The sequence below is a fragment of the Pseudochaenichthys georgianus genome, chromosome 3, assembly GCF_902827115.2.
Source record: "Pseudochaenichthys georgianus chromosome 3, fPseGeo1.2, whole genome shotgun sequence".
NCBI lineage: Eukaryota > Metazoa > Chordata > Actinopteri > Perciformes > Channichthyidae > Pseudochaenichthys > Pseudochaenichthys georgianus.
The window spans coordinates 24454159-24475110 of NC_047505.1; the positions used below are offsets into that span (position 1 = coordinate 24454159).

The following is a 20952-nucleotide window of genomic DNA, read 5'->3' on the forward strand; positions in this document are numbered from 1 at the left end:
GAGATGAGTCTCACACAGCTATGGGAAATTGAACCATGGTAACTGAATTGGAATCTTGGCCAGTGTCTAGCATCCTGTATTTTCACAATAAGTATGACAAAGATGTATAACTGCTCGAGTGAGGGTGGGTGGGTGCCTATGTGTTTCTATACTCATGTCCTCTCCACTTGCACATTAATTAGAGGATACCTACCTTCCTTCCACAGAACATAAGGTACCCAAACACTAAGATGTCACGCTGTGTCTGATTTATTTAGAAAATGTAATTTGATTCAAGGCTTAAGAGTAACATAGAAGAAAATGACGCATGACATAAGAATTACAGTTTGCATTTGCATCAGGTTTAGGGCTGTGTCTAGGGTTTAAATCAGTGTCATGATATTTATAGGAATAATTTGTGATGGCGAATGTTTGCAAATACTCAGACAAAACTCATACGTGCATGACAAAAGCTTAAGATCGATTTCATTCAGATTTCATTAAAGTCATTCATTTAAACAGCAGAACGTGATACAATTACATCACTATGGTTTCACCAAACATTGATGAAAAGTAATTTTGAATGTTTGCCCTATGCAATATGGTGTAGGGTCAGAATAGAATCTTTCTCAAAGAGTGTCCATAAGTACAGATTTTTAGCTTCAACATTGTGTGTATTCATTTTTGTATGTCCCTGTGTGTCTGCCAAGGTCTCTGTAATGTTTTCACCTTTAGAAATAATACATTCAGCCTAGTTTGCTCCTAAAATGTTCTTGTTACCTCATTTACAGACATTATACACACCGGATGACGTGCAGCTAGCCTCATGCCTAAGGAGCAGACTGCGACACAGCATCCAACTCCCTCCCTCCCTCCCTCTCTCCCTCCCTCCCTCCCTCTCCTGCAGTCCTCTCCTCTCCTGTCCCAGGCAGCACTGCTCCGCCTCCTCCTGCTGCCCTGCCTGACTGCTCATCAATAAGCTGTATTAGCCATCGCTAATCATATTGCGAGAGACAGAGAGTGAGAGGTTAGGGCAGCTAGACTTTGTGTGTATCATCTCCAGTGTGTGTGTGTGTGTGTGTGTGTGTGTGTGTGTGTGTGTGTGTGTGTGTGTGTGTGTGTGTGTGTGTGTGTGTGCGTGTAGGCAGGGAGGGAGGGAGGGAGGGAGGGAGGGAGGGAGGAGGTAGGGGGTGTATCCTAGCAGAGAGCTTTTCCCTGCTGTAGTAACCAACCGCATGCCGGCTTGCCAGCCGTTACTTCACTGCAGCAGCAGCAATCAGCCCTCTCGTATTGAGTGAGCCAGACACGCTAACCTGTCTGTCCCCTCCTCTTTTCTCTCTCGCTCTCTCTGCATATTCAGCAGAGCTGCCCTTCTCTCCTCCTCATCACTCTGCCACTCCTGCGGCGTTGCTCTTTGCTTGAAGGGGACACTGGCCTGCTCCTCACCCACTGATTCTGCATGACTGTCACAAAGGTAAGACCGCTCTGCATGGGATGCAGCTTTCAGGATGTCAACAGTAATTTGGGATTGTGGGTGGATTGGACCGTGAAGGTTATTTTGGGTGTTATTTTCATGAGTTGAGTTTTTAAGTAGTGTTGGAGTTGCCGGGAACAGAAGGTTATCATGATGCTGCTGCCAGAGGATGTTGCTTAATTTGTTCCCATTAGAAATGCATTCCGGTTATGATAAGACCAGAATCGAATTCTGTGATTACATTCTCTAATCTGCAGCTTATTAAAGGCCGGGTATGAAGTTATTATTTCATCTGTTTAGGACTTTATTTGAAATGAGACTTGGCATTTGAAGACTAAACTTTGTTTGCTGCAGTCATTTTGACTCCCTTTCAAAATATGTTATCATAGTGTATGTACAGGGTTGATAAGAGATGAAGAGTCTGTGCTAATTCTGGCAAATTTGGTTGTTTAAATTATTTGATTCCACTTGTATCAATAAGAATATGGGAGATCGTTTGCAGGTTTTGTTTGCTAGCAGTTGCAGGGAATAATCTCTTAAAGCCTGAAGATGGCTTTGACACACACTGATTTATTATACTAATTAACCGAAAGATTACCATTTAGATATACTAATTATGGCTTACAATGGATTTTTAAGTACTTAAGATGAAAAAGTGTTGGCAGTGTCAGTGTGCTTCAATCATACTGTGAATTTGTCTTGCTCAACTGTGAATTGCATTATAGCACTTTTCTTTGGACAAAAGTGTCAGTCAAATGAATACATGCTGTTTAACTGTCACATTAGGAGACTCAGCCTAGTGTAGGGTAGAAAGCAGTATCACATTAGGCAAACCACCCATTTTAGGGCTTAGAATTGGGTTTTGCTTAATGTTAGGGTTACATTATTTTAATGGTAAGTATTGGGGTTAGATAAAGACGAATATGGTCAATCTTCTTGGAGTAGTTGTCAACTCAGTGTCCTCTCAAGTGATAACAGCACAAATGTTTGTGTGTGTTTGTAACAGTCCTAAGCTGATCTTAAAGTAGCCGTTTTACCTCTCCTGTTTGTGTGCACCAAAGTAAGTATTGGTGGATGCAGTCTCTGCTTTAAGCCGCAGTCGCCAGTTAAATCCTCTTTATCAATTAACAGAAAGAGAGAGAGGGAGAGACAGAGCCAGAGAGACAAATGGAGAGACAGAGAAACAGGAAGACACACAGAGAGAGGAAAATAGCACACCGACTCCCATGTAGAGAATTAACCTGGACTAAAATAGATGACCTACTGAAGACAGAGGACAATGGCCTATTTACTAACACTTGCAGTCACACACCTGCAGGGTCTACACTGAAGTTCTGTTAACACAGAATGGCTTAGTTTTGATTTCCCGGCTGAAATCTCTCACACAGATTCACAGACGAAGCCTCTCAAATTAAAATGTGTCTTCCTGTGAGAGAGATTGTGTGGGAGGTGTGTTTGCGGCTGTGTAGGTGGATGCTCTCCACTACGAGAACTGAGTGAGGAAAAGGTCATGTGCTTGTGTGTTGGCACTGAGCCAAAGCCTAAGTCTGACTGTACACAAAGCCACATGCATTGTACAGAATTTTAATGAATACACCCATGAGTTGTATTGTCATTGCTAGCATTTTATTTCTTCCCTGCAATTATGGAAATGAGGTGAGGATGGAGAAGGGAAAAAAAGGAAAGTCAAAAATGTACTTTGACATCTCAAAAAAAGACACAAGAGCACATTACCTAGCGGTAACTAAAAGATGATTGGTGAGTAGGAGAAGCAGAGAGAGAGAGAGAGAGAGAGAGAGAGAGAGAGAGAGAGAGAGAGAGAGAGAGAGAGAGAGAGAGAGAGAGAAAGAGAGAGAGTTTTCAGGGCTCTGCCTGCCAACAGCAGAGAGTCACCTTGGGAGTGATACAGGACAAGAGCTGCTTTGCTGACGGGGCTACCCCTCAACACACACACACACACACACACACACACACACACACACACACACACACACACACACACACACACACACACACACCACACACACACACACACACACACACACACACACACACACACACACACACACACACACACACACACACACACACACACACACACACACACAATGTTCTGGAGAGACAGTCTCTGCAATGCCTACTTAGTATCAGATCACCATTATGGTCTATGACCTTTTGTGTCACAGCATGGATTTACAATGAATTGCAATGGTGGCATATACATTTACACCTGTAACATAAATATGGCAGTGATGACATCTCTTTGAAAAAGCTATTATGTACATGTTGGCCTATAACGCATCATTACACACATAAGCACATTTATAGGAGGAGTATTGCCTCCTGGATTATCTCCTTAGAATAATAAATAACGGTACGTCATATGCTGCATACTTGATTAATAAAAAAATAGGTGACATACTTAAAGTATGTTATAAGTTGCTAAACATTCTGCATCAACAAACCGTTTGGTGATAACAAGTTTATACATCACCAGATTTAAAATATTGCTTCTTTACAATTTAGTCAATTTCTTTATGGCAAAATATCAAACATACAACCAATGCAGAGCAAACACAATTTATTTGTAATGCAGTCTTTATTTAATGTTGTTTAGGCTGCTATGCATCTCACTTAAGGGATTTTCCTGCAAGAGATGTTACAAGACTTGGCCTTTGGAAACTTTAATCCCATAACACAACTTCACATTGTATTTCTGACTTTGCAAGCTATAACTACATTCTTAACGTTTTTCGCAATGGGGATGAATGCAAAGCTGACAAAATGGATGAGAATGTCTGTAAGATAAAATGAGTCTTAGTAACATGCACACTGTGATAACCAACTGCAAACAAAGCCAGAAACTACCATTTTGTCCTCTGATAAAATGCTGACAGTGAAAATAGGTCATTGCGAGTTAAATCCATGGCCTTTGCTTTGATTCGTGGCCTAACTGGACTGAGTCCTCTGTGAGACGGGACCATAAGCTCTTTAGCTTTTTGATGTTTAGTCTACTGGCAATAACTCTTTTTGGGCCTGGAGGATTTTACTGGATATTGCTACCAAATATCTTAATACGTCAGATTTAAAGTCAAAATATGATTCATATATTACCCGAGGGTAATGCATTCCCTAACTTCTGCTGTTATACTGAAGATTTATGAGAGGAATAAACTGTGTGTTACTATGCCAAATGCTGCTAGTACTCAACACTGCTGAGGAGTTCCTAGGGAGAATCCAAGAAAAAGCATTTTCACATTTGTTTTTCTCTAAAAGTAATCCCAGAGAGGCACGAAGGAAAGCGTTTGAAAGGGGAATGACGTTTAACACAGCCCTGTGACTCAGTAATATAACAGTGACGTGGTATGCATGTTAGTGCTCTACATTACACCCCACAAATTAGTTTTCTATCTCAATTTTAACAGCTGGTTGTGCAAAAATAAAAAAGCAGTTTAACCTATAAATGAAAAAAGGTCAACAATATGTTTTTTGCCCATTTACCAAAAAAATTACATTTTGCTTACATAATACTTTTTGCAGTTTTTGCAATTATATTTATTTTCCATTGGAAAACTACTTTGCAGATATGGAACTATAAGCCTTTTTTTTGGTAAAAATAATGACACATTACACATGACTGTGATCTGAAAATATCCACAATATTCAATTGAATGTAGTATTTATCCAGACTATTGAATTCAGTGAGATCCTTAGTGCTGAATACAGCATGTTGCTCTGTGTGCCAGAAAACGTCCAACACAGCTGGCACACCAGGGCACGGCATAAGATTATTATTATTACTATATCTGGACACTCTGTTCTTATTTGCCTTGTGATTGTGTGAATGTCTGTGCGTAGATGAGTGTGGACGTGGGTGGGAAGGCCCAAATGTGAGTTGGCAGACACATTAGGTGGGTGGAGAACTTCCATTGCTACTACTAAATCGGTACAGAGTATTGGAGTTCTTGTAATATCAACAAAAGGACAAACCTGTTTATCTGCTGTCTTTTGACCTGAAACGGATTATTTTTGCCTCCTTCCTCAAGGCTGTTTGACCTCATCTCAAAGGTCTCAATGAAAGCCTGCAGCAGCCAGCTGCTCGATTACATAAGCTAAACGTAGGAAGGCAAACCCATACAGTAAAAACCCTGAGCAGTATTCAGTTTGTTTAATAAAAGACTATTTGTATCCTCCAACAACACAGACAGGCAACAGAGGCTAGCCCTAGCATTAATTGTTGCCCTGAGTTACCTTGCTGTCAGTTTAAGTTTGGTCTCAGTCCACAGGGCTCAAGGGAGAGGCATAATGGCCACAGCGGGATTTCTAGGTGCAAGAAACTGACCTCCAGAAGGCCGGGGTCACACAACCCTCCGTCTGCCAAACGACCTCCTTGGGAAATAAAAGAACAGAAGGACTGCACTCTTTTTCATATCCAAACCCATTTCTGACCAGCCACTGTGCCATAAAGCATAACGGCAAGCTGCTGCTATAGGAAAAGGTTAAACAGATCATTTGGACTGTCACGGAGGTGATCTCTGGGCCCATAGATCTCGGCCTCCGTTACGGGTTGTATAACTTCATTGTGGTTGATTGTGTGCCTGGTGCCCTGTGTTGTCTCCTCCCCCCTCACCTGTGTTTTGTTGATTGATTAGTGTGTGTATTTAGGCTCTGGGGTTTTTCTGTTTGAGAAAGAGGTGTGTGAGATCCTTGTGGCTGGTGACTGTGCTCACGGGTACAGCAAGATTGAGGCTGTGTCCTGTGCTCAAGTTTAATGCCCACTCCTTGCTTGGTCGGGCCGCTCAATTGTCAGCTTCACATGGACTTTTCTTTTAAATAACCCTTTTTAATAGAAAGCTGTAATGCAACTCCTGAAATGGTCCAGTAGATTTTGGTTGGATACCACAGAAAGAGCAGGGTGCTGGGGAGGGGGGTGGGGAGGAGGAGAGGGGACGTTGAGGGAGGAGAGGAGTGACCGAGATGAGGAGGGGGAGGACTGGCCTTTGGAGTAAATCTTTTTGTTCCTTTTAGACACCAGCAGAAAAGCTCTAAAGGGAGTCCGTGTGGTGATAAATGAATGTCTGTTCCCAGAGGACACAGCCACACACACTTAGTTATGTGTGTGTTACTATACTTGAGAGACCCTTTTTGATTTTATTCATTTTCTGGCTCATAACTCTAAACTTAACCATCTGCACTGCAACCCTAACCTCGCCCTAATCCTATTTAAACTTTAACCTTTCAACTAAAAGCCTGGCCCTCAAATAGGATTTTGTGAATAATTTTACTCAACTATGACGCTCCCCTAAATTAATGCTTAATACGGTCTCTTAATTTGAACCCTGTGAAAGACCTGCTGATGTCAAAACGTTATTTTTTAAGTTATTTTGTTGTTTTTTGGCTTTTTATCAAAACTACCTACTACTGCTTTTCTATACATGAGAGCCAAAAATGTGCTCTTTTGTCTATTGCAGTACTTTTAAAGTGTATTGATGTCTTGACTATGTGGGTCTTAAACTCAGCCCCTGCATAGATAAAAGCACAATAACACACACATGTACACTCTTGTTTGTCCCTATCAGAAACTTTATATTAAACCATGCTGACGTGAATTCTATATAATTCAAAGTAGCATTCCAGCTGTGTTGAGTGTGTTTGCAATTAAATATCTGCCAACACCCCAATTACGACAGAGGCCCTCTCTGCTCTGATGTCAGGCACACACATGTGGTTAGAAAGACGTCTGAAAGCCATTTTCAGTGCTTATGGTACAGCTTCTGCTGTCAACTGTAAGGCTATTAAGACTCTTAGAGCATTACATGATTCAAGAAATGTTTAGAGACATGAATGCTCTGACAAATCTTAGTGACCATATGCATTTATAATGATTTATTTTTCCAATCAAAAAGGAAAAATAAACATTTGCTGTAGTTCTACATTCATGCAGACAAATACAAGCACTTCCACACTCAAACTGTCTTGAATTCTTTACATACATCTTAATTGAGTCTGATTTAAACCACTGGCCATTTGTCAAGCTTAATGTTTACCCGCACGCTCTCTCACACACTGGCACACAGACAGACACATTAAACTGAGAGCTGGATCCACAACCTAGCAACCCAAAACCTGCTATTCTTGAAGCAGGAAAATACACAACAGTTTAGCAGATTAAGAAGCCTAAACCCAGAATTCAGCTTTTTCTTTTTTATCCTCACACTAAATGAAGCAGATAAAAGAATAAACATGAACGGAGAGCAAGTTGTGTCTGTGTAAAGAGTGGGAGCAGACAAAAAGTGTGAAAAAAAAAAAAAGAAAAGGACGTTGTTGTGAGAAAGCCACAAAAAAGCATTCACCACAGGAAGACATTCAGATCTCATGAGCTCATTGCCTGTCAGAAAGCTTCCTTACCCTGCTGTATGTGTGTGTGTGTGTGTGTCTGTGTGTGTGAGTGAGTGAGTGAGTGAGTGAGTGTGTGTGTGGTGTGTGTGTGTGTGTGTGTGTGTGTGTGTGGTGTGTGTGTGTGTGTGTGTGTGTGTGTGTGTGTGTGTGGTGTGTGTGTGTGTGTGTGTGTGTGTGTGTGTGTGTGTGTGTGTGTGTGTGAGACGGTCTCCAAAAACTGTACTTTCCAAATCGGTATAAAAGCCTGTTGTATTATTTAAAACGTTTAAGAGACTCTTCTTTCATTTTGTCACTGCATACATCTTTCCTCCACCGCAAAGACATTCACGTATGTCATGACTTATATAATAGTTGACTTTCTCTGCAAAGTATGAATTACATTTATTGCGAAAATGCACAGCGTACAGCTTTGTTATGGCTTTTGTTGGATACAAGTGTTCATTTTTGGATTCCTTTGGGAGCTTGCTTAAATAAAAGAGGAGGAAATATTGTGAAATTATTTGTGAATATCCTCCAGTGGAAATAAAGATCCAGTGGAGAGCGACCATTACCAGCATCCATTTCCCCTCCAACTGAGATTGGGTTTGTGTGTAACGAGGATATAGGATGTGCTTCCTTTTTTTTGGGCCTGGGGCAAAGAAATAAGTTAATTGAGACAGTAACAGCAAGTATGTACAGTATGATTGTGTGTAAGGAGAGAGTGTGTAAATATGTTGTTCACCCTGAAATGCTCATATTCTGGTGTTCAATATTAAATATGAATAAGAGGAAGTATTGACTTTATTCCAAATACGCTTTGGTTTTAACACGTGAAGAAACTGGTTGTAAGCTTCAATAATGCTTTCAATAATTTGCTGCGTTGATCACTCCTAGATGGTTTTGAACACTTTTCTATCTTCTCCCCGGGCAATCCTTCCTTAAATGTATTTTTTACAAAATGATCTCAAATTTGTTCCTGTCTCTTTTCTACCTTTGTAAATGTCTCCTACTTTTTAAGTCATTTTTGTCCGTCTTTGTCTCTTTTTTCTATCTTTGTCTCTCTCTTTTGTTCACCCTTAAACTCTTGCTGCCATTTCAACAGATTATAGTGACACAAGAGGCTTTCTTGTTATATAGTCTCTGGATTGGCGTATTGAAACAGACGGAATGCCTTGCAGCAGCTGAAAGGATGTTAGTTTGATCACTAAACTCAATGTACTGACAGTTATTTATATTATTTGGCACATCCTGTTCATATCAATGAGGATAGACTTAATACAACAAACACCAACACCCCTTGTCAGCTTCTTAAAGTCCAGTCAGCGTGTTTTTTTTCTTCTCATTCTTTATTACTGGACTGATTTAGTGGTGTTACTAGTTCTCAGGAATTACTTTAAGTACAAATGTATTATAACTGGCCATAGCACGCCATAAAAATATTGAATCATGCCCAGAAACCAATCCTTTTAATAATCAATAAATATAAATATACAGAGGCTTCTAGATCAAATTGTTAAGTTTAGTAAACCTAGGCACTGAGAAAGTAATTCACTTTACATTTCTTGTGAGTGTAACTGATATTGCACTGGTGAAGCTGCGGTGGTCAGTACATGTTTACTATGCTGGCAAATGCAGTGCCACTGCAGTGAGAACCAGGGTGGTCCATTTCTCACTGAAACAGTCATTGCCTGGTTGGAAAGTTTGATGAGGTGTTGTGGAATCTACTTACGTAATTTTATCCCACATCACATTTCCAGGCATGAGGCTGACAATACCAGAACTGTAGGATGTACTGCACTGCATTTGTAATTTATTGCATGCTAGTCCAATGTCAACTCACATTCGAGGTATTTTCTATCATCGATGCCGTCGCCTAATGTTTTGTGATTTGTTTATTTCTCATACGCGGTATGGTCGTCAGGGACAATGTACTGTGATGTCTTAAACTACATGATCAAACAAGAGACACATTCAAACATTCATTATGTATCTTTGTATGCATTATACTATAGGCGGAAGTACTGTGTGTTCTACACCGAGTTAGGTGTTTGACATTTGATTGAACATAAATCAAATCAAATCAAGTTTTATTTATATAGCACATTTATAAACGATTTTTGGTCGAGCCAAAGTGCTGAGAACATAAGAGAGCAATGAGTGGGGAGTGGGGCGACCAGAGAGAGCACATCCACGATGGATGGTACCACCACCCACATTCTCACAAACACACACAGACAGACATTCTCCAGGAGTTCATCAGGGTCACATTCAGCTCTGTTTCGCCTATGGGCACTGATAGCAGTGTAAATATAGATATGTGTCTCTCTTCAGCACAAAATACTTCATTTATTCCATTTGCCTTTCCTTGTTTTTTTCTTTCCGACTAAATATCTCGACTATTCTCTCTCCTTTATATCTAACATATTTAATATTTTCCCGAAACATATTTTATTAACTTCTCAAAAATCTGTGCTATGATCTGTTCATTGCTGCTAAAAATAAGATCCACAAAAAGCAAATAAATGTAATTTAAAGGATAGTTGGTCATGGTGGTTCACTGTCCTGAACTAACTCATGAAGCCATGAGGAGATCACATGAACCATAAATACATAAGCCTCTTATACAGGCTACAGTATGGTGAAAGTGTCAGCTCTGAGCCACTGATAAAGCCTGGTGTGTCAGCAGTTTGTTTAAATGAGTTTGGCAAATGCAATCAGGCTTGTTTGATTTTAATTGACTTCCAGAGAGATCAGATGCCAGGTGGTGCAGGGGGAAGACGTGGGTCTTACCTCTGCTGTATTGTCAGTGTTCATAAGCAGAAAGATGGTAAGACAGTGCTCGTCTGGCTCTAGTGATTGCTATTAGTTGGTGAGTGCATCTTACTGAGGCAATGGGATCTGGGGGAGATGGTGTCAACAGAAGAGCTCTGCTGAGTTTATTAATATAAACTGATTAAATGACCAGGCTCACAGAATGTTTCCCACTCAACTGTTAGAAGACCAAATTATGTTGACGGGTAAGGTCATTTTAAATTATGAAGAATCATTGAAAAAACTGCAGGCCAGGTATTTTAGTCCTTTTCCTGTTAATCTTTGCATTCTTGTGTCCCACAAAGTAAGGACTGTAGCCTGGCAATGCTCCTGACAATGAAGAATGGGAGCTGGGAACTCCTCTGAGTGTAAGGGGATAAAGGCTAAAAGACACATTATTCCACATTGTGAGGGGAAAAAAGCTGTTTAGGTTTTTCAGTGGCAAGGTGCTGAGGCTAGCAGCAAAGGAAGGCCTGCATGAAAGAAGTACAGCAGGTCCCTGTGTGGTGCAAATGTAATTGTTTAATGGTCCTCCTTTATCTTCAAGTGCTCTAGAGCAGTGGTTCCCAACCTGGGGATCGCAGGGGGGGCACCAGGCCACCAATTGACAGGCTGGCAATAAACAAATCAATGCAACAGACTGGAAAGCTGTGCATGACTGACCATATGATAGATACCCCTCTCATTGCTAGTAAGCCAAACAATGTTCTGCCATGTGAGTGGCATGCCCTTATATAAACTATATAATAAACCAAATGGAAACAAATATAATAAGCATATGGAAGCACGTGATGTAGAATGACAGCAGCGTTCTAGTTCAGTATTCTCCATGTGATCTCATCAACAAAGTGGCTTCTATGAAATAGGTCAAATTCACAACACATTAACCTTCACCCACATATGGGAATACTGTCATTTCAAATGTGGCTTGACATGCCCACACGTGTGTGCAAAGGCTATTACTGTCTGTTTCTTTCGGTCTTGCTGTGTGTGTCTGTGTACTGTAGGTGCAGAGTAGGTGTGCCTTTCTTTCTTTAATGAAACAGAAAAATCAAAATGAAATGCAATAAAGTAGATTTAACCACAGGGAGGTGACAAGCACAATCTCCTTCATCAGCAAGCCTATAATGATCTACACCAGTTTGACTTGTAATACTATTCTGTGGTTAAACCTGCTTACTGTGGTAGAAACACCCATTACAATCTCTTTGCTCATGACCTCCTCCCTGAATAAACAGGAACATCTGGAGTTTCCCTGCCCCCACTTTAAAGCTGGCAAAGGTGTAAGAATCTGTTTGTCTCGCTCATATTTGCCCTCTTTGTATCCTGTCAATGATAATACATTGTGACATGCCATGTGACATCATTCATTTGTGTTGAAAATCCAACAAGGAGACAACTATTTTGGCCCAACTAGCCCTCTTAATATTGTCAGGATCTTTAACCCACCGTCGAAGTGATTCAACTATTCCATTAAATTGTAATTAACTGTAAAGAGATTACAGAGAACTGACCTGATCCTCTAATATGATATTGACGTACCAGTTTCCTGTAGAAGGACATTCGTTATCTCATTGCCCTCTGTATCTGTATCCGACAAATGGCTCTATAATATCCTTTGCTACCGGTTTCCGGCATCTGCACCTTCTGTCAGTCGGTAAATACTTGTGTTCTATAGCAAGATATCTCAACTACTACGGAAAGGACTGGCTTAATGAATAATTTTCGGTGAAGAAATCTTAAAGCAGATCAATCCTGAGATTGACTCATTACTGCTCCTCTGAAGGTGAATTCCTTAAAAGTTGGATACTCAAGTTAATCTTGCACCATTCTTTCAACTTGACATTTGTAGTCCCATTGAAAAGGTCCCAACAATAAAAGAAAAACAATTACATCATATTTTTTGTTCCTCCAATACTTACTGTATGATGTAAGGAATTGGGGACCGTTTATTTAATATTCAATATAAGTCAAATGTTCACAAACTTGCTTGGCCAAAAATTATTTGCTTGTTAACATTGTCTTATGCAGATATCCAACTCATCTCTTTTTTCGGCACCAAGATTATGCACTTCTGATTCATTTTCTAAATGGTAATTGTGAATAATAATAAAAATGGTTATATCGTTTTTAATTCTGGTTCTTCTGGTTTCATTCTCATGTTCTCATATGTCTTTCCAAGCAGTATCACATAATGATAAGAAGATCAGTATTCTAGCAGCACAAGTCCTTGTTGCCAAGGTTCAGACGTCTACGGTCTACAATGGTGAAGTCCTTGGCCAGGCAGATGGTCTGGCACCCGGCTTGGCCACGTTCTCTGTTTAGGTTTCCTTTTTCACGCCATCTTCCAATCCTTCGAACAGAGACAGAGTGAGAAAAAATAGATAGTGAGAGGACACAGTTGAAAGAGAAGAGAGACGAGGGATATATTGTGTGATAGAAGAGCTGCCTCTTCCTCTTCTAGGACGTTCAGTCCATCTGGTCATCGATAGAGTTTGGTAGAATCGCCTGCGGTTCTGAACTGCAACGTTTTTTCACTCACTCAGTTTGGAAGAACAAGTAGCTTTTCCCAGAAGTGTGAACAAATGAGCCAGACATATGTTAAAAAGATCAGACGATTTTGAAATATAAGAGGTGACTTATATTTGAAACGGTAAATGGTTTGATTGATGGTTATTGGAAAAGCGAGAGTCGTTGCTGCCCAGTCTTTTCTATATTGTATCCTCTGCCAAGGCTTTCTTATTAGAATGTTAGAATGCGTAACTAAGCCTTTTTCACAGCAGACATTTTGACTTGTCATAGTAGGAAAAGCACAGGTGCAAACTTCCAGGGTTAAGCTGTGCATACATGCAACAAAATTCAAATGTTGTACATGTACAATGTAGTAATAATTTAACCATATTCTCAATCGCATGAAGCCAAAAGTATGCACAAGCCTTTGGAAGCTGCTTTGTTGGTGGACTCGATTAGACCAAAGACACCACAGACTAACAAGCACACCTTAGCACACTTTAGATATCTTGTTAAAAAAAATTACAATGCCACTCTTCAGGTTCAGGGTTAAATGACCAAAGGATTAATCCGCCTGCAGGTACAGGCGTGCTCCATTAGCAATCACCTTGAAGTGCAATCTGATAACAAATATTAAATCATATCTCACCAAATAATGTATGATGTCACAGAGCTGCTTCTATGGTCTTGCGTCAGTAATGTCTTTCAATAATCTGATGAAAGTGGTCCTTCATTTCCCTCTCCGCCATCTTGGGCTCGGTGCCATTTGGCTTTCTCAATTTGAACCACTGCCAGAGGGATTTTAGAGCTGATGAGATTTGTGTACTATGATATAAATCAACTTTCTTTAGTGTTGCTTCTGTATAAAAGTTTGCAAGAATATGCATAGAGCACAATTCAAATGATATTTACCATATTTTATTTTTGCTGATGTCCACCACGTTGTGCATATACTGTACGTGTGTGTATACATTTGCTCGTGTGCTTGTTTGTGTGTTTGTGCTGCAGGCAGGTGGTCTGACAGAGGGGAGTTAATCTGTCTGATAAAAGCCTCCCCTGCTCCTTTTCTCTGTCTGCCTTTTTCTTTGTTATTTTATTCATCATTCTTTCTTGGTCATCCCCTTCCCTCTCTCTTTTCTTATCTTCTCTTTCACCTTATATTAGGGATGTCCCGATCACCTTTTTTTGCTCCCGATCCGATTCCGATCATTTGATTTTGACAATCTGCGGATACCGATTTTTCCCGATCCGATCTGTATGCAATGCATTAAGAGAAAAAAAAGATAACAGATAACGGCTGGTCATCCAACGCGATGAATTCAGCTATCTTGGCTGTTTTTTGGCCTTTTCACTGTTCTGGGGCAGTTTCTCTTTCCTTTCAAAAGTCTCTGAAAGTGTCGGTTGTTTCAGTGCCGTTACCTGAGTGGCCGCTGTGTACTCGTCGTGTTGTTGTTGGTGTTTGTTTCTCAGGTGGCGTATTAGATTGGTCGTGTTGAACGTAGCTCTGTTCTTTCCACCACGCGGAACCTCTGCCTTGCAAACATTGCATCTGGCTGTTACACTGCCTTCACTTTCAATTTTATAATACTTCCAAACTCCTGACATTTTCTCTGTCCCGACTCCCGAGTCACCAGCTGAACGTAGCCTCTCGTTAGCTTACTGCTACTATTAGACACTGCGCCCACTCTGTTGCCAGATTTCAGAGAAATAAGCAACCAGGTCTATGAAAACAAGCCCAAAAGAAGCAACACATACATGATGTTGTGTAATTTTAAACCAAAACTAAGGCCTCAGGATGACTTTAAGACGGGAACATGGTCATTTTTGTTTTGTAACATTAAATAAAATAATAAAAATATTTTATAAAAAAAAAAAAAAAAAAAAAATCCCGATCCCCGATTTTTTTCTCCCGATTACGATCTTTTGAAAATCACGTGATCGGCTCCGATCCCCGATCACGTGGTCGGATCGGGACATCTCTACCTTATATACCTGATTCGCTCTTTTAGGCAGACTCTGCTTCACTATAAAGGGAGGCAGATATAAATCTGTTTCTCCTCTGTCACTGTCCTATTAGTTTTCTGTCTTTCATCTGGGCTTTTCCTTCACCTTGATTCTACTACCCCCCCTCTGCCATTCAGGGTTTGAGGCCCAGCTCACGCCATTATGCTCCAACAAGCATTTGACAGTAGCTCCTTGGGGAGAAGGAAAGGCAAGCAAAGGGGCTTTTAGTAATTTAGACATTGTTTTTGATGACTGATCTTAAAAGTGGAATTGGGAACAATTTTCCATTTGTATTTAACTATAAAATATTCTCGAAAAGACTACTGTTTGTAAGCATATCTAGCAAATACTGTGTATCTATATTTATACTTTGATAATAACACTCCTGTCTTTAACATCCTATACATTCTGGGGTGATGGATGTGTGGCAGTAGCCGCAGAGGGGAGGATAGGTGAATGTATTTGTTAAAGTTGGTTTGATTACACCATTCCGACAACGCCACCTTGGGAGTTTCACCCAAGGAAATATTAACACTTCTTTCAGTTATAGAGAGGACACATAGGTTTGAATACTAATGGAGCAGGAGACGCGGTTTCAAGTTATCAAAAATATACAATTTTATTTGGCACAAGTCGCTAGTTAAAATGCAGTTAAAAACAGTCGCACAGGGCTGTAGCACAAAGGGGAAAAAATAATTAGGGGCTGAGGCTTACCAGTGGGGGGATAGGGTCGCCGAATGAGTGGAAGGATCCCCAAACAAACCAAACTTAAACCACCCCAGTCATACGTGCAGGAAATCAAATCCCGGGGGAGCACACCAGCACCACCACCTTCAGCTCTCAGTAACTAAGTAGGGAAACAAGAGGGAAACGCAGTTAATGGGGGCTAAATAAGTAAATCAAAGTAATAAACAAACACAATATCAAATATGTTCTCATAAACAGATAAACATTTAAAGGTGGGGTAGGTAAGTTTCAGAAACCGGCTCGAGATACACTTTTTGTTATATTCCATGGAATGCTCTTAACATCCCGATAGCAATGAATATCTTAAGTGCTTTGACAAAAAATCCATAAAAAAATGTCATCTGTGGAAGCCGTAATACTGTAAAAAGTACAACGGAAGGCTGACAGGCAGGTAGGCCATCCAATCCGTTTAGCCGGCCCGGCTAAACAGATTGGATGGCCTACCTGCCTGTCAGCCTTCCATCGGGGGGCACAAACTTATCTTGTGCCCTCATTGGTCATGTGCGCGTTCGTGTGTGTTGGAGGAGGGGCTCTATAAGGAAGTGGCAGATTTTCTCCGGTTGTGTATTTTCAAATTCTAGCGATCTCGAGCCGGTTTCTCAAACTTACCTACCCCACCTTTAAGAATAAAACAAATCAAAAGAGAAAAGGTTCAGTTAAACAAAATAAACAATTAACTAGAATAAAATAAACAAACTAATTTAAATCAAGTTGGCCAAAGTAAGGACAAGTTATAGAGGGAGTTAGCCCCAGAGTTCAGTGACTTCCACACTTCGAGTGTCGGCCCAAGCAAGGCAGCAGGAAGGCGTGCAGTTAAAGCAGCACTTTAACTGGTGAGCGAGCCTCTGCTGTAGGCGACGCAAAGCTGGCCAGAAGCAGAAATCAGGAGCCACAATGTGGTAACGGTAGCCCAAACATCTAGGCAGGATCGACAGCAGTTGTGACGTTACTGCCGATAAACATACTTTCTCCGGTGAAGAAAAACAGCAGATGTCCCTTAACCATTGGATTGGCCCTAGGTTTATGAATAAATACAAATACAGCATTAATATCAATAAAAGTAATGAGGTGGATTGACCAAATAGATTGCCGTACAGCGCACATACCGATCAGGCTTTCCTATCGATAACGCAGAGAGGGGAGAGCTTCATGCTTTTTATGGCTGCGTTGACCGGCTGCACCCGGAGGATCCTCCACTAGGTGAGGCAAAGCAGGGCTAGGTATCAATACGCTGGTAAATTGCAGAACCTTTCCTGAAGCAAGCAATGCTACTGCAACATACCTGCACCGGTGGCGGAAGCAAACACGCAAGTGGGGCAGGTCTGTGTACCAACAAACAAGAGACGGCCAGCTAGAAACCTCTGCCCCTTTATAGGGTGCCCCCTGGCGGTGACACGCTCACAAGAGCCAAACGAGGAGAATATGCTTTACAAGGGATTAGGACTCTCATCCTGCTACAATCTACCCCCCTATTTGTATCGTCGCCCCGACGATGAACGAATCCAAGCCAATGTTAGCCAACCTAATTCCAAGGTCTAAAGATAACCGACACAGAGTTAGACACGGGACCAGGAGAGTTTTCGGCCACAGGCGCCAATTCTCCCAACGCTCTCGGGAGATTATGGACATTAGGATGCTGCCCAGCGGTTGACCGTGCTGTCCGTCGCAATGTCACTGCGCTAGAATCAGGGCAAGTGGCTGGAGGGATAGCCAAGCGGGAGGGAGGCAATTCTGGTATGGCAGTTAACTTTTAAACATCTTACAACTGGTTTCCTCTCTGTGCCCTGTCTTTAGTGCAGTCATCTGCAATGAGTTAGAGAGAGAGACAAGAAGTGGGGCTGCAGGCTGACATGCTTAACTAACAATAATGCTTAATTTATTAGATCTGTCTATCTAGTATAAAATCCCAATAAGCTGCTAGCAACTGCAAAACACTAGTGCTAGCTAATGTTTTGCAAACTATTAAAAGTGAGGCTATTACAGTAGACCTAACGTTAGTCTAGTAGCCTCACTTCTAATATTTTGCTAAACATTTGCTAGATACATGTTGGCTAGCTAATGAGCTTCACACATCAACCTGAAAAACTGCGAGGCTCCACTCGCAGCCCCTCCCCCCCACCACAGTTACTCCGCTGCGAGACGCTGCACGCACCCCCAACTCTGACTGACTTCCCGCGTCCCTGTGTAACTGGGAAACTGATAGAATTGGATCATAAGATCGTGGTGTTTTTGCAACTTCAGCATAGGGGATAGGGATGTTTATTGAACTTCGGTTTAACACATGTATGGCTCTGCCGCTCAGCGCTGCTGCTTGCTTCAGTCTGTGTCTGCGTTCTTTCGCACCTGCCTGTAATCTGAGAAGGTCCCGCCTCTCTGGCTGGCTCCTGCCCGGAAAATCTTCAGTAATAGGCTAGCCTATCAGATAGCGCTGTGGGCGGGACATTGCTCGTGTACACAGAGTGGTAACTGCAGTCAGAGAAACGGCCGCATCAGAGCCAAAGTTTTATCGGCAATTTGATAAAAAAAAGGCTGATACCGATAATCGGTCAAATGCGGAATATCGGCCCCGATTATCGGTCGACCCCTAGTCCAAAGGGCATCCGATTCCACTCAAAGAGGCCAAACGAGGTGCAAAACGCCGTTTTTGGCCGGTCTGCTTCTGCAACTGGTACCTGGTTATACCCACTGGCTAAATCCATGGTGGAAAACCAGCGGGCACCCGTCAGCGCATCAAGGGACTCTTCGATTCGAGGGAAGGGAAAAGCATCTTTCCTGGTTTTGCTGTTCAGCTGCCTGTAGTCTACGCACATGCGCAGGCTACCATCCTTCTTTTTCACTAGCACGATGGGGGATGCGTAGGGGCTGCAACTCTCTCTTATGATCTGTGACTCAAGAAGCTGGTTGATGTGCTCCTTCACTAACTCGTACTCAGACGGGGGAATGCGCCTATAGCGTTGCTTCACGGGGACGTCATCAAGAAGAGGGATGTCATGAGAGATCAAGGTGGTGCAACCCAAGTCCCCCTCGTGAGCAGAAAAGACAGATGTGTGCTTCGTCAAAAGAGACCGTACCTTAACCTGTTCTTCAGCAGGCAAGGAAGACAGGTCTAGAGCATCCAGCTGGTCAGGCACAGAGGGAAAGGCAGCCTGGGATGCCACTCTGGCCACACAAGATGGTACTTCGGTGACACCAACAGGCAAGTTAACCAGCCTAACTTCATCGAGTGTGCCTACCAGTGTGCGAGGATACAGCAACGCGTCTGCAGAGCCTACGTTCACAATAGGGATGTAGGCGGTACCCCTTTCCACCCGAACCAGAGATGGAGAGGCAAGCAATCCAGCCGGAAGACCCGAATCCAAGGGCTCAAATAACACAGTGCCACTTGAGAACTGCTCTGAGCATGTGGCTGCAACAATCTTCATCATGCCACCAGGGATACGACAAGCCTTCCTTCCACGCACTTTTACCCCTCCTGAAATATCAGGAGGGGCCTGCACACTGGCCTGATGGCATTTTTGCAAAGCCTGAATGAATGATTCGGGGGCCTCCGATACAGGAGGCAAAGAAAACAAGGCCAAACCATGCTGGCCAAAGAGCTCTTTGTAACATCTGCGAATTATATTCATCCCCAGAATACCAGGGACTGCAGAAGAGACACCACCGGGGGGGTCCTTGACCACCAACACACCACAGCTTGCCATTACCTTTCCACAAAGCTCAACTTCTATCTCCAGGTAGCCAATGTAAGGGATGGCCAACCCATTGGCTGCTCTGAGCTGCAGCCAATGACATGATTGGAGCCTCTCCTGGCCCCAGGGATCAAAATGCTGATGGAAAAAGCTCTCTGTGATTGTAGACACCATGGACCCAGTATCTACCAAACAAGAAACCTTAACTCCACCCATGCTTACATCTAAATGTGGACAAGAAGACATGAGCTTAGAAGCTTCTCCTGAGCCTGTGACTCCATCCCCCGAACTGTGGCTCTGTAATTCGGCGGGCGCTAGTTTTCCGATGGCTGAGTGAAACGGCGCTGCCCGCTAGACTGTTGAGCAGGTGAGGACGGCCGAGCACGAGGAGCAGCACGTACCCCATCGCACTCTCTGGCTAAATGACCGGGCAGCTGGCAACGTCTGCAAATGATGGGGCCCTTATAGGGGGGGTGACTGCGCAGCCGAGAGCCCTGGAAACGAGAAATGCTTTGAGTAAGCGTGTTAAGCTGCTCTTGCTGGAGTTTTAGCATCTCTCTCATCTCACTCAGTTCAGACACCTGTGAGCCAGTCACCACCTGAGGACCACCCTGAACTCCATACTGTCGACCAAGAACTAAACGGACAGAGTGACTTCGGCCCCTATTGCCACCAGGCAAAGCCTCACGTTCCCACCTGATTGCTTCCGCCCTAGCATCAAGTAATGCCGCAGTAGGTTGCCGACGCACACGACGCACAAACTGTTTTAACTCTCGTCGCAATCCACAATCAATGACATGCTCTACAAATTGGTCGCGTTGCAAAACTTCTGCATTTTGCATGTCATCAGGAGCCCGCTGCGTTACAGATGACATAAGACTAAGCAACGCAAGGGAGAATTCCTGCAAAGTCTCCCCTTCTTTCTGCCGTCGGGAAAAGAAAGCCTCTTGTAAAGCTACGTAAGAATCAGAACAACCATACAGCTCTGTCAACACGGCAATTATTTTGACAGGGTCTTCCCGCTCTGCACTTGCTCTGTATTTTATCTCATCACGGGCCTCTCCTTCAAGATGGTCAAACAAGAAAAATGCCTGATCGGATGCAGCCAAACGGCGCGCTCTCATACAAGCCTGTACTTCCTCGATCCACTCACTCAACCCTATTCCTGATCTCCCCCTAAACATAGGACATTTCCTATCTCGGGGCACAAAAACCAGTCTATCCGCTGAATGGGCACTAGCATTGGAAGGATTAGAAGAGGGAACAGTAGCAGTTAAAGGTGCAGCACTAGGACCAGGCACCTCCACAGCCCATTCCTGCAACAGCCTCTCATTGTCTGCTTTTAACTGGGCAACTAAA

General features: G+C 42.5%; 1 protein-coding gene across 1 annotated transcript in view; it reads left to right on the forward strand.

The window, feature by feature from the left end:
- The first annotated feature begins 1207 nt into the window (after window positions 1–1207).
- The window catches only part of coro2ba (coronin, actin binding protein, 2Ba), a 55452-nt gene continuing 35707 nt past the window's right edge, over window positions 1208–20952 (forward strand). The window contains exon 1 of the mRNA XM_034107453.2: window positions 1208–1453. Within this exon, the coding sequence (XP_033963344.1) occupies window positions 1439–1453 (15 nt within the window). The 5' untranslated portion in view covers window positions 1208–1438. The remainder of the gene's footprint in view (window positions 1454–20952) is intronic.